A 14330-nucleotide genomic window follows, 5' to 3' on the forward strand; every position below is an offset into this window, starting at 1 on the left:
GTTAAATCCGATACCTCACGATTAGTTGTCACTGTTGGCATGCACGTACAGTCGACGAGATTTTCGAAGTCGTTCGAAATTCCTCACAGACTGATACGCGTCTGAATTAACGATGCATACGATACGCAGTATCGTAGCCAATTGCCTCGAGAGCGTGACAGCCAAGCCTGTTATCTTTAACAGAGAAACTCGTAAAAATCTCGACAGTGAAAGTCGAGATAATAGTCCGGATAAAATCACGGAGATTCAAGTAGAAACGATAAGAGGCTGGAAATTTGTTCTCTGCGTCGTGAAAGTTATATTTATTTAGACTGTAAATAGAGGCTGGTGCAATTACTGGGAATTTAAGAGCACGTGAAAGGGGTAGAATGATAGAAAAACACGAGTATTTGACAGTAATAATAATAATAATAATAATAATAATAATAAACGAAAAGTATTTTTAATTATATTTTAATATTCTAATTTGTTCGTACCTAATATTTTTGCAGGCTCAAACATGGACATGCTGATTGCGACCTTTTTTCCACAGCTGTGATGGGTGAGTGTATTCGATTTACATTACACATTTAACAACTTGAACAATCATCACGTTGATAACTGAAATTGACTTTCATCGAGATTTATTATATGATTTGCAATGTAATTAAACTTACAACCGATAAGATGAAATTAAACTCGACGTTTTATCTTCGTTTGATATGCAAGAAATCAGACAGTTTTAATTATGAACATACAAAAATGTAGTACGAGTTGAAATTATAATCTTCTGTCTTTTAAAAATTGAAACCTGTTCTCTGAGGTGAATATCATTACTCAGACTCAGACGAAACGATAAAGGTGCAATGCTTATATTTAATCGAGGCACGTTCTGATTACAAGCTGATTACAAATATATTACAGTTCAATTTGTCCCACTACATTTTCAATCTGCACTAGCAATCATTTGATAATTCATTTTTTAACTAATTATAAATTGTGTCGTCCAATACTGATAACTATTGCCACTTTTTCTTAATGCATAAAAAAATTTAATGGAAATATATGTTAGTTCATTAAAAATATATTAGAAGTCTCACATTGGAGACTTCACAAGTCAAAATTACAACGAAAATTTCTTCATTGTATTTGTAAATTATAAAATAAAATAGATACATACGTAGAAATGAACTACGTACAATTTAATTTATATATAAAAAGAAATTATTGATTTTAAGAAATAAGGAAAAGGGAAGTTATATGAAAATTATACTCGATTTTATAATTATTATAAAAATTATAAATTGTGTTTCTACGATCAAATTATACAAGTTGTAGTTGAATAGCTAAATATAGTTTCGGGAATTCTTTAAGTGTACAAACTGTATACTTGGATAATTTGGAATATTTCAGAGGCAGCTCTACTCGTTTTTAAACTTTTATTCCGTTCAATCTGTTTCTTTTTTCTGGCGAACATAACACTCAGAGAATGACTGAAGAACTTGTGCCATTAAGAAAATGAGAAAGAATTTGAAGCAGTATTCCAAAGGCTATTTTCTACTGTTAATTCTTCTCACTAATGATAGCAATAGTCATCAGTGGCGGTTAACACAAACATAAGTAAAGGAAGATTTCTAGCTAATATCCTTAGCTCTATCTTTTATCTACATTCATGTTTCTCCTTCTCTAAAGTTATAGCCACACACATGGAACTTCTTCATCATTGATACGAAAAACTGTCATTATGAAACTTTCTCTGTTAATAACTAAGAAAGAAAGAAACACTTTTTTACTGTCAATTAGTAAATAATTTTTATTCCTAGTTTTATTTCGTAAGTTCTACAGAATTACAATTTCTGCAACGTCATTTCTGCAGAATTCTAGCAAGTGTCTATAAATTCCATAAATTTGTTCGAATTAACATCAATTATGGCCACGTTCCATTCCATTTTATCCTTTCCTATGTAGAGTATCAAAGTGCCTCCGCAGTAACCTGCACGCTACACGCGTGCTCGCTTAATTCTCATGCAGTTTCTCCATCGAGGAGCAAAAAAATCGTTTCGCGTGAATCGCCAAGAAGGAAAAAATCTCGCGCCATAACTAGGCGTTACGGATCGCGGAAACGGTAGGAAAACAACGATACACATAACTAAGCCGGGAATGTTCTCAAACGTTCAAAGGGGATTTAGGAAAGGTACCTTCGCAGATACCTACTCGATGAGGATTAGGAAGTGATTTGCAGGCGATTCCCGATAGCGACGGAAACACGAAAGCCGGAATTTATCGTGATCGCCGAGAGTTCTCGTAGTCATGAAGTTTCGAGGGGTGTTATCTCGCGCGTGCACCACCTATGCACGAACTATCAGTTTTCATGAACATGTTTATGACGCAAATAAGCGTCCAACCGCCCCTATTCCCTCCTGCCCGTCCTCTCGCCCCTCCACTGTTCCAATCGAAACATATGTTTCGTGATGCTCATTAACCTCGTTCCGACTTGGCCGTGCTTAAATCTGTAAACGAGGGGGAGGGCGATGCTCAAAGTTACCATCGGCCATGCCGGTGAAATGTGTTTTGTGTATCGAACCCCCGCGTACTTCCTTTCGAACGGATTTGCGCCGATAACGATTATCACGGAGTTACGAAGATTAACCGGGCATTCGTTAGCACGGTTTAATTTTCAATTGAAATATTCAAAGTTCAGGATAATTTACCGGGATGGTGAATATTTATAGGACGATATGCTATTTTATGGGTGGTGGTTTGTAACGATTATACGTGCATACAGTTGCCAAACTTTGATTATAAATAAACTTAATAATAATAAGTTAGTAATATACTTAGTAATATACTAATAAAAACTTAGTAATATACTTTGCAATTACTTTTTTATAAAAATATTGCACGTGTGTTGTATAAAACACTTTTAGTGCACCTATCGATCAAATTTGAAACAAATCTAAAAATATATATATGGAAACACATGTACGTGTACTGGGAATTTTTTTATGATTATATTACGCACATTATATGAAACTATTTCGAAATTTGATTAATACTGTGACGATTGTACCATGCATCACTTATTATTTTGATTGGAAATTGAAACAAATCTGAAAATATATATAGAATTTAGAAACTATTCAGTGCAAGTATTCAATAGTTGATTATTTAATATTTTAAGAACGAAAGAATTTATTGGAGCTAGGTGTGATACATGAAAGCTAAGAATCCTGAGAACGCGTGTAGACATTGAAGCGCATTGGTGGTAGTCACATGTGCATACAGGGTTGAATCTTTTTTACAGGATAGCACTATGTGATGAATGAGAATTTTAGAAAGAGAGGCAGCGCTTTTATAAAGCGTAGAAAAGTGAAGTGTCCATCCAGTAAATTTAGGGAGAACGAATTTCACTAGAGAGACTCTTATGCGCGAGTTCGTTATGTCGCTAACACCTCTTTAGGGTATATTAAACGAAAAATCTTTTGTAATTTCTCCTAGCTTCCTTCTGGCTTAAAACGATCTACTTTTGGGATTTTCGTGAAACAATTTATACATAAGCTGTGTTACATAAGCATATTTATTTTAAAAAAAATTAAAGACTGTTGCTTCATTATTTATTTAATTAATCATTTCGTCCTTTACATGAAAATGAATTCGATAATTTATTTATTACACCATTCTAAAAAAAATGTCCATTCATCAAAAAATATGTCGACTTTTATATTTTTTATATTTTTATATTTTATATTTTTACAATACAATTTTTATCATTATAAAACAGAGTTAGAGTTATTACAATCAAAATCCTTGCTTGATCATTTTTGATAGATTGTTTCTTCCATCGTTCTAATGTCCTGTTTGGTTAATTTTAAGCTTGAGATTATTAAATAATAGTTTGAGTCAGCATATCCTGGATAATTTTAATACGTTTTCGATTTTATACGTTACGAAAATTATAAATTGTTTCATAAAAAAAATTGACGATAATAAAAAAAAAACAGTTGCACATGTCGATATGATATTAATTAACAAATGAGAAACAATTTGAACAAGGGCAAAGTTAAAAATAAACGCAGTAGTACCAAAGAACCGCAATAGTATGCGTAATGGCGAATTTGTAGTATCGCTGACAATGAAACTAAGGCTCGTATCACTGTATCATCAGTGCACAATGACTTGACGTAGACTGACAGAGATTAATGGAAACTAATAACTCTCTACCCCGTGTTTATAAAGACAAACATGAGTAGCAGCACGAGGTCATAATAAGATTTATGTATTCATGATACAGCTAAATACACTTGATGGTTCTTTTTATTGCTTCACATGGAAATGAAAGTTTGCTTGAAAAATCGTGACATCCTTTCTCGTTTGACAGATTGTCGTTCTCCTTAAACAAAATTTTTTTACACAATTCTCTCTACACAGCATTGACATATAAAGCGTGAAGGAATTTCTATGCAAAGTTTCTCTTATTGCGAGTTTTTCTGAAAATTATATCAATCAAATTTCGATCAAAGTTTAATCATTGTAAAACAATTTTGTGAATATTATAACTGAAATCATTAGTCCATCGTTGTTGATAACTTTTCAGATCAATGACATGTCGATTGTCATAATTTTTAGTTATCATACACTGCATGACTGTGAACTAATTTATAAACTCGGTTATTTCGTATCCAACAATGCATTATTTATATGATTACTAATAGTTGAAGATATTTTATGCAAGTTTGACAGTTTCATTTATATTTAGAAAGCAAACTTGATAATTAATTTGTACAATATTCAGTGAGACAGAATATTGCTAGATATAAAAGTCTAATTGTTTCTCTTCAAGTGAAATTATATTTTTCGCTACATTAATTAATAATTACAATATTCCATCGTTTATAAATGTATTGATTATTCAATACATGGACTGTTTCTGAATTGTTTATTTGTTTATTAGTTTCAACGTTATTGCAGCGCAAAATCTGCCAAGCTATTTCGGCTAAGCTGTTTGCGTTGTAAGAAATATTTAAGTAAATTATGAAATTTGCTTGAAACTCGATTTCATCTTCTAGAATGTATTGAGCCAATTAAGTTAGAAAAGCACTTTCGAAAATATCTGATCTGATCGATATTGCTGGTATTAGTAAGTCTATTAGCGAGTTTACAATCTACACATATTTTGGGCATATTCTGTTACGAAATAACAAATGTTAACGAGACGGAATTCATCTTTCATCCTACTGAAGTCATTTTTAAACATTTCATCGGAAGAATATTTCCAGAACAGTTCAGGATAACTTTGCAAATAGTAAAAGATAAACGAAATCATCGACATATATTAACTTTCAAACTGTCTCTGGCTCAAAAGTTTCATCTCTACTAAAAGGTCGACTCCCGAACGTTAATCGGCAAAATTGACGTATATTCCCGGAAGGGCAGCGAAGCGTACAAGCAACACGCGACAGAACACTCCACACTTTCTCGGTCTACCTGCGTAAATATTTTATGGCAGATAATCTAGCTTATCGAAGATTCTCCAAAGCGATCCGATCCTCCAAACACCATGAATATTAAACCAATTCGCGTGGTATTGCGAAGACGAGAGAATTACGGCGGTCGCCCGGCCCATAAAACGTATTAATTTCGCAGGCAGTTAAAGTCGAATATAAGCGAGGAGTGGCCTCCTCTGGCTACAGGGTCTTATATAACGGCGGCAATTTTCAAGAATTTCGACTCGCCTCGCGTTCGCCGTTCGTTCCTCTAATAAAAACCCGTCTGGAAAATGATTCAGCCGGAACGTGGTATCTCTCGAAGAGACGTTCCCGTGGCTATATTGCCAGCTTTATTAAAAACCAACGTGGAGAACATGGTTCAATCTATGTATCCAAGCTGTCTTTCAACCGGCGCACACTGGTCAATTTGCCTAAATATGCGGACGAAACTCGTATCTTTGTTAATTGTATGTTATTCATGTTGTATCTTTACTTAGGGTAGAAAACTATCTTTATAGGGAAATGTTCCATAGTAAATTTCGTATCTTGGAATTTCGTCTCTTGGTAGTTAAAGAGCCATTAAAAAGTTCGATTTGTCGCGATTTTCTCTCATTTTCGAAATTTCGTCAGAAGAATTTATCACGAAAGTTTCATAAATTTTCAACGACGAAGTATTACGTGGCAATATCAATGATTTCTACACATAAAATCGCACCTAATTTCAACTGAAACTTTCCTGTAAACTGTACATACAAAAAAATTATGATCTCGATTGATTAGCTAACTTTGTGCACAATGTATGTGTAAACTGTTCTCGTATTTGTAAAAGTTTGTAAGAGTGTCTTAATTATAAATGAAACGTAGCTCGATACCGCGATAGATTACAATTTATAACAAATAGACGGTGACTCTGAAATAACTTCTTCAATCCTGACGATCGACTTTGAACTGGAACACGTTCGAAAGAATTTGCCGTCGTGATTGAAAACTTTGCTCGATCCGATTTCCTCCGCGTTTCCGAGCAAATTGACCGTGCGAATTCAGCTTGCCGATCCTCGGAAAGACGTTGCGTGCCCCGTTGTGTACCGCTGCCGCGATTATGGCGACTCATTAGCCCCCGCCGCTAAATCATAGCGAGATCTGTTGGCGCGGCGACGCGCGCGGCGTGCGTGAGGAAGAGGCGAGAGAAGAAAGTTGAGTCGTAAGTCGTAGGGGATCAAGAGAGAGAAGCAAAAGGTGGACGCGCCGGCGAACACGAGGACAGACCGGTACGCGCGACAGAGAAGAATAACGCGAGCGTGCCCGAGCTCCACCGAGTAGCCGCGAAGGTATCCGAACCGACTCGTGGTGGTCCTTCACGCTACTCAATGGTTTCAGTACCGAGCCGCCACGGGTCAGGACTCGACGTGGTTCCATCACGTGGGGGATTTCTCGTAGACTCGTGTTTCGAGAGTACGATCACGGCGCGACGTCTGATCCATGAATTAAAATCGTGCACCGGGGCAGCGTGATCTCGCGGCCAGTTCCCGTCACGTCTCTCTCGTCTGTCATTCTCGATCGATGATCTGTCCGACGTGATCGATGGCAACGACAGAGTGACGACGAAGGATACTGCGATTTCTTTTTTTTCTTTCTTTTTTTCTTTTTTAGAAAACGCACACCGCCTCGCGCGAGAGTGAATATACGTACGTAGGTGAATGGTGATGGTATCGTGCATGGTGGGAGACATTCCGATTGTGCGTGACTTCTTTCGACGATCTCATCAAGAGGACTTGGAGCACACGTGCTCGCGCTCCGATAAGTGGGGGATACGGGGTCGAAATTCGAGATTGATTCGATCAGCTGGCTCGCTCGATCGCGAAAAATCCAGAGAATGTAAGTGGAATCTGGCGAAAGTCGAAGGTTCGGCGAGACTCGCGGATTTGGTTTAATTAATTTTCGCAACTCGTGGTTTCGAATCGTGGACACGATTTCATTGACTGATTAATATCGACACGCGGAGATTTAATCACGGCGACCGCAAGGGGAACCTGGGTGGATGCCTCCGTCGTGCGAACGTCCTTCCGTGTTACGCGCCCCTCGAGTAGCGGCGCGAGTAACGAGCCGTGAGATAGGGGCAAACCGACGAGTTCATTCGGAGCTAGTGGTGCAGTAAACTAGACCCGTGTCCGGAGCGTTACTTGCGGTTCAGTTCGACCTGTTTCGAAGTCGACCAATTCTCGCGAAACCGGCAATTCGAACTTTGAATTCTCGGCGAGCTCGTGATCGTTGTTCTGCGCCCTGCTCTCACCCCCGTTTCGCTTTCTCATCGCCTGGGTCGCCCTCCAAATCTGTTCGATGCGAAAAATATCCAGCAGTCCGACGTAACCCCCCGACTGGATAACTGCTCGAGGACAACGTCGTCATCGTTTGTCGGAAGTTGATGCTCCCGTGCACCATCGAGTCGAACCTGTCCCTTCAGTCTCACACTCGACGCGCTCCGGTACGGACCAACACTGCCGCTCTCTTCCATTAAATGTTCGTTGAATCTCGTCACTGCCGCATTTCAATTTCGTCGGTTGTACGATCGACGTACTGCCTATTTACTCGACTGTTGAACGTGGACACGAAAAAATTGTAAACTCGACGGTGATTCCACGAATCGCAACTCGTGTGTCCTGCGACGACGTACAAATCTTTGTTATCAACACGGTGAAATATACTTCGAACCGCAACTCCACGAGAGGGTAACATTTATTCCAAGCTGCCATCGACAAGCTGCGCACATTTTCCAGTGAGGATTTTTTTGTTAAAGTCCGGCGACGCGACACTCGGCGAAACTTGGCAAACAGTTTCGGAAAGTTGCCGGAAACTTTTCACCTAACGATCGCGCGAGAAATCGTCAACGTTCGAGAACGCCTTCGAACACCACCGAACTTGTTCGGTTACAAGTGGATTAATTGAGACTCCGTTGGAGGGTGATCTCTCGCCGCCGGTAATTGGAACGAGCGAGTGGAGGCGAGGGGGTGTGTTACAGGATCAATTGGTTCGTCGAATCATTGGGAAGAAAGAGACTCGGGGGAGGGAAAGACTTGCGGCGTCTAGAGGGGGGACTAGCTTTGCCTCGTCTTTGCTGTTCGTCGCGCAACGTGCCGGATCGAGAATCGGCGAGAGTGGCCGAGCGTGGAAATCATCGATCAGCCCGTAGTTGAGATCACCGATCGTGTGACAAAAGCGGCGATCGACGAGGGTGGTAGCCGAGGCGCCGAGGAGGACAGAAAGGCGTCGAGAGAATGTCGACGACGACGACGACGGCGGCGCAATGCAGCAGCGGCGGCAACATCGGCAACAAGAAGGAGAACACCGACTACACCGGCGGCAGCAACAGCAGCTGCAATTAGTGCCGGTTCACGACGGCCGTGAGACTAGGTAACCGCTGAAAGGGCGGCGAGCGCGCGCGGGGGGCGGCCCCGGGTCGGTCGGGGTGTTGGTTCCGAGGGTGTGTGGTGCCAGGAGTGCGCGAAACGAAGACAAAATGTGGTGGTGGAGGTGCTGGTGGTGTGTCGCGACTACGACCACGGTGTTCGTGTTGGGGATTGCCACGGTGTACTCGCAGCTGGAGATATCTGATTTGGATAAGCCGAGTGAGTTGTACATAACATCGTTATTATTACATATTTTATCTGTGATGCGACTTTTGCCAATTTCTCGATTGCATTAGCACCTGAGCAAAATGTTGGGAGAGGTAGGCTCATGTTCGTAGATTCATCGGGTGATCAAGTGGTGTAATAACGAACGTTAGAATTGTTACAGTGATTCAATATATTTAATGATTAATGCTTTCACGTTAATGGTTAACGATTACGTGCAATGAAGGTTTTTACTTTGTAAAGCTACGAGCTGTTATCTGCTTTTTTCCCTCGTTATTACTCTCGTTCGAAGTTCGCTCGATAGTGGTTTTTAATATTCGTTTTGTCGCTACTGTTTCAAACTTCTTGGGAAATTATATAACGTTCATACGACACAAAGTTTAAAAAAAAGGAACACCTTTCCTTTAAGGTTAAAGAGCGTGTAATCTTTAAACTTGAGCAAATAGTATAATCAGAAAATCGCTGCGTCTGTAATAGAATATTTAAACAGTTGAATATAATGTTGCTACGATAATTGTACTTTACATTCTGTTTTAACGATATTACGTTAGAGTATTAATTACGACGAACTTTTGCTGACTGGAAGTATACTGGATACGCTTCCGGAATTATACTTACGCCAAAGTTACCGTGCGAAATCTTAATTCCAAAGTCAATATTGATTATCAAGTTATGTCAGGCATCGAAAAGCGCATAACTGATGCAGTTAATGCAATCCACAGTTTGGATTTTGAGTTTGAAAGTTTCCTCAACACCTTGTATTTATTAAGTATGTTCGTGTCAATTATTGTACGAAGTCCCCTCGGAATGAAAAACAATGAAAATATGTTTTCTCAACGTTTGATCTTGTTTACGTGGCAAAAGCAAGTATTTGGTATATTTTTTGCCATCGTTTCCTTTTCGTAGAAAAAAAAAATGTGTTTATCGTGAAATGTGTTTATATCGAATATTCTAATTTCTCTACAACTACAAAAACGAGTATCCTTACGAATATCCTATTTGAGAATGTTCTTACCGTTTGTGTATCTCGTTAAAATTTTAATTGCAAGTTTGTGAAAAGTTCGTTTGAAATACCTTGAAACAAACAAAAGTCCACAACCCCATGCGTTGTAGAAAGAATCCCTTCTGCGTGGTGAGAAAGAAACTTTGTTATAATTAGTTAACATTTTTTAGAATTTGTAATTCTTGCGTAATGTTGTTGAGTCGTAATAATTTATATTAGATTATCTATTTTATTTTGTATCTTACATTACTATTGATAGAGGTTAGTGAAATTCACGAAGGTTCTTAAATGACGTGCAACTTTGATCTTAAAGTCGAAGAATGTTTTTCAATATGCTACTATTAAACTACTAATTCAAAATATATAATAGAAGAATTGACAAAGAGATTAGAAGAAAGGTGACGAAAATCGTGGTGATAAAATAAAGATAAATACTTTAGTCGAGAAACAAGATATTTACTTAATTTTGTCACTTTTAAAGGAAAGGATTCTCCGATTCTTTAGAATCTGCTACCATCGTACATTGTTGCTTTCAAAAAAATTATCACGTTTCACTTTGGATATTCACTGAACGAAAAATCACGCGCAGCATTCCTAAACATAAACCGCTGCGTAAAAGCAAGATTCACCATGTTGCAAAACGACATTACATTCCGAGGAACATGATATTTACATTCTCCGTTGAAATAAATTTCTCGTTGCGTGCTCTACGCGAGAGCAAAGAATGCAGCGCCGCGGTACTTTTTAATTGACAATGCAATTGAGCAACGCGTTCCTGCACATAATAACAAGCCGAGAAACGTTATAAATGCACTTTATGCAATCGTCTTGCATGCGTGAATTCTTGTTTTCGAGAATAGGAGAACCATTCTCGGAAACTGCTGACAGGTTATGCTTCTGTCGCAAGGAAATTATTCGTTTTGTATTAGATGAACCGTGTCGGAATCTCGTAAATATGAGAACTTTTAATCGACGATGTTGAACCTGGATTATAAATTGAATTGAGCTTATTATAGGTAACATACTTAGGTCAGGTCTGATAAAGGGAGTGGACATTTATGATAATTACACTGTTGAAATTGAATCGACATATTTTAAAATGTATTTGCAAACAGTAGAACAGTAGAATACTCTACATTGTCAGTACAAATTTGTTGATCTCTAGATTTTGTAATCTCGTTGTTGAAATGAAATTGATACAAAATAGGGCTAAAATTTAGATCTAGATAGAAAAAGTAATTACTTGAAAAAAAAAAATTATTGACAGACACTAATAAAAATTCCAATAAATCCATGCACTGTTAGTTTCCGAAAGAATGGAGGAGAATGTTAATTGGAGGATCAAATAAAAAATGTAGACAAATTTTCCTACGTTTTCCTGTTCGTTGACTTCACTTCAGTTACGTTCTTTCTTTAACAGAAACGTCGATGTTACCAGCTAACCGGTATCCTTAGCACCGAAATGTAATTTAAAGCGTTAATATCGCAGTGAATAGTTTCATTTCGAATGTCCTATCGGCGGCGGGGCGCGCAACGTCGGATAAGAATTTCCAATAAAGCTGGATACTCGGTCGTTTCCCGTACGTAATGGAGTAGGCCCTCCTTTGTCACGGGAAATTAATATTAAAGCTCACAATACGTACGCAGAGGTAATAAAAATGTAGAACGAAAGCCGCGTTATCGATTCGGAGCGGGCAGCGTGGAACAAGTTAAGTTGAAGGAACGGAATGACAGTTAAACTAGTTTAATTAAACCGCCGCTCTAAGCCCCTTCTGAATTTATCGTCGAATGACAAAGGAAAAGAAATTCCCGGCCCACTGTGAGAAAAAGGTGGGAGGCGGGTGGAGAGAGAGAGAGAGAGAGAGAGAGAGAGAGAGAGAGACAGAGACAGAGAAAGAGAAAGAGAAAAAAAAAGAAAAAGAAATTGGAATTTCAATAGCAAAGTTCAGCTTTCTGAGCTGTAAGACGAAAAAATAATGTGACACCGGTCTCGCTTCCGAAACTTCGTTGTAAAAGTTCTCTATTTATTAAAACGGGCCCCTCTCCTCCGCGAGACCCTTTAATCACTGCGTTCTCTCCCATTCTCCCCGCGAATCTTTCCGTGAACGCGTCGATACAACTTTCGAAAATGCTTTTGTCGCTTTCTTGTGGTTTAATTACTCGTTGAGAATTGATATCGTTGTTAGACTGCGGATATTCATCAACATGTATCATCAAGAATACTGAAGATGCTTATTGTTTCAAGAGTCAAATTTTTGTCAAATTTACTGAAGATGTTGCAACATATCTTGGGCACTTTTCTAGCAACGCAGGCGGTACCTTTGCCAAGATAGAAATAGAAAATTATTTCATTTCGAACATTATAAGATCACAGTGTCAGTAATTTGAGTCATTAAGATGAAACTTCCATCTTTTCTTTCTTTCAATCAGGTTCTAAAAATATGAAATTGATGTGAATATTCGCAGTCTTTTATTATTAGGATGGACCGCCACGGATATTTGCATCGATAAATGGAGAGTATGACGAAGAAAATAGAAATAATGATAGAAAATTGCATATTATTTTGCGTAAAGATTTCCGATCGATCGATGAACTTATTATCCTACGATCGAATCACTTTTTGTATCATTCCCTTTTCTTTTCTTTTCATTCACCTCCTTGTCTTTTTTGAACGTATCGCGCGCGCAAACATGGATTTCATGCCCGTTTGTAAAATTGAATTATGAAAGAAAAACAAAAAGCGAAGTTTCAACTCGGCCATAGGCGAGCAAACGTTGCTTGGGGCGAGTTAATAGCACAGGTTTCGTAGCGAATTCGAAAGCGGTTAAATGTGATTGCGATTGCCCGCGCGTTCCAGTTACAAAACTGCGCGGCGGCCGTGTGATCGAACGTTATCCTCGCGGTTCGGCCGGGTTTGCTGAACATTTGTTTCAACAGGTGCTGGCAGGGGGAAGGGGGAATGAAAAACAGGACGTGTGGTAACTTTTTTCGTGCGTCTGCCATGTTAATTAATAGTTTTTACGCCCGCGTTTAACGCGCAGAAGTACGCCAGCGATATCCGGCGCTGCTTTTCAAAACACCGGGGGTGTTTCGTTTTCGCTCGCTACGCTGAGAGACATAATTAATGGCCACGGTGCTCGTCAATTATTCGTAGCTTTGCGGTGATTAGTAGCGATGGGCTCAAGTGAGCTTGAGCGTTGAACAATTACGAACATTGTTTCGTAAAACAACTTTTTCAAGGGAATTTTGAAACGGACGAAAGGACATACAAAATATAAATAAATTAATTCCTTGTGGTTCTAAATTTGAAAACGCAGTAACAATTGAACACTTCAATTGCGCTAATTGCAATCGCGAACGACTTGAAATTTCCATTTATCGTCTCTTTCGCGTTCTTCTACTCTTGAAGTCATTGTTTTCGTGTGACAAGTGAATTCCGTGTGATATTGTAACAATGAATTTGAAAACAATCTCACTGTTACGTTGGTTGCTAATTTCGACGAGTACCATTAAATATTGTTTAATCTCTGTTTTGTGTCACGTACTTATTAGCGACTGTTTCTCTCTTTTTTTTTTTTTTTTCTATTTCAATCATTACTCCGTCGATAATTCGTAGAAGAAAGAAAAGAAGGAAAAAAAGAAATGATACATTGAAACGATACAAAGGGAAGGATCGCAAACGGCTCAGTGGTTGGATTTTCTTTGCTTGTTCGAGGAGCAAAGGTCGCTGTTGCTTCAATCCATTTCCATTAACGCTTATTTCACGTCGACCGAGTTTCACCCGCGCGATGATTTGCCTCCGATTTTCAAAGATACCAACCCTTCCCCCTCAACCTCCCACGCCCTTCTTTTAGCTGGAGGCTTTTACATGACCGCCGCGTGGTAAAACGCACAGAAATCTCCAGTTCAGAACGGTGTATCATGCAAAACCGCGGCTCAGCCACCTGAACGCCTCCATTGAAGGCCATCTAATGTCGAAAACCACCAAGAGAAAACGTATCTGTGGTTCCTTTGCCGCTGAACTAACGGTTTTGAACGGTCTAAATGGTGGATTAAAAGTGCAGATGGTTTCCCTCCTCCTTTCGTCTGTTCCATTTCTCTCTCTCTCTCTCTCTTTCTCTCTTGCACGCGTGCTCGTGCACGGTAGCGTGATCGAACGGTGAAAAGTGCGAATACTACTTTGATGAATGTAGATTTTAAACCCGGAGGATTTCATATCCAGGATTCAATCT

General features: G+C 38.9%; 1 protein-coding gene across 4 annotated transcripts in view; it reads left to right on the forward strand.

The window, feature by feature from the left end:
* Positions 1-14330, forward strand: part of LOC122529070 (hemicentin-2-like) — a 242492-nt gene that overhangs the window by 47900 nt on the left and 180262 nt on the right. For 2 of the 4 annotated variants that reach the window (XM_043654851.1, XM_043654852.1), the window contains exon 2: positions 492-541. In XM_043654851.1, the coding sequence (XP_043510786.1) occupies positions 538-541 (4 nt within the window). In that variant the 5' untranslated portion in view covers positions 492-537. Of the gene's footprint in view, positions 1-491; positions 542-6858; positions 9089-14330 lie in introns of those variants that run through there. The other 2 variants (XM_043654850.1, XM_043654849.1) reach the window with 2 other exon arrangements.

The sequence above is a fragment of the Frieseomelitta varia genome, unplaced genomic scaffold, assembly GCF_011392965.1.
Source record: "Frieseomelitta varia isolate USP_RPSP 00005682 unplaced genomic scaffold, Fvar_1.2 scaffold_277, whole genome shotgun sequence".
Classification (NCBI taxonomy): domain Eukaryota; kingdom Metazoa; phylum Arthropoda; class Insecta; order Hymenoptera; family Apidae; genus Frieseomelitta; species Frieseomelitta varia.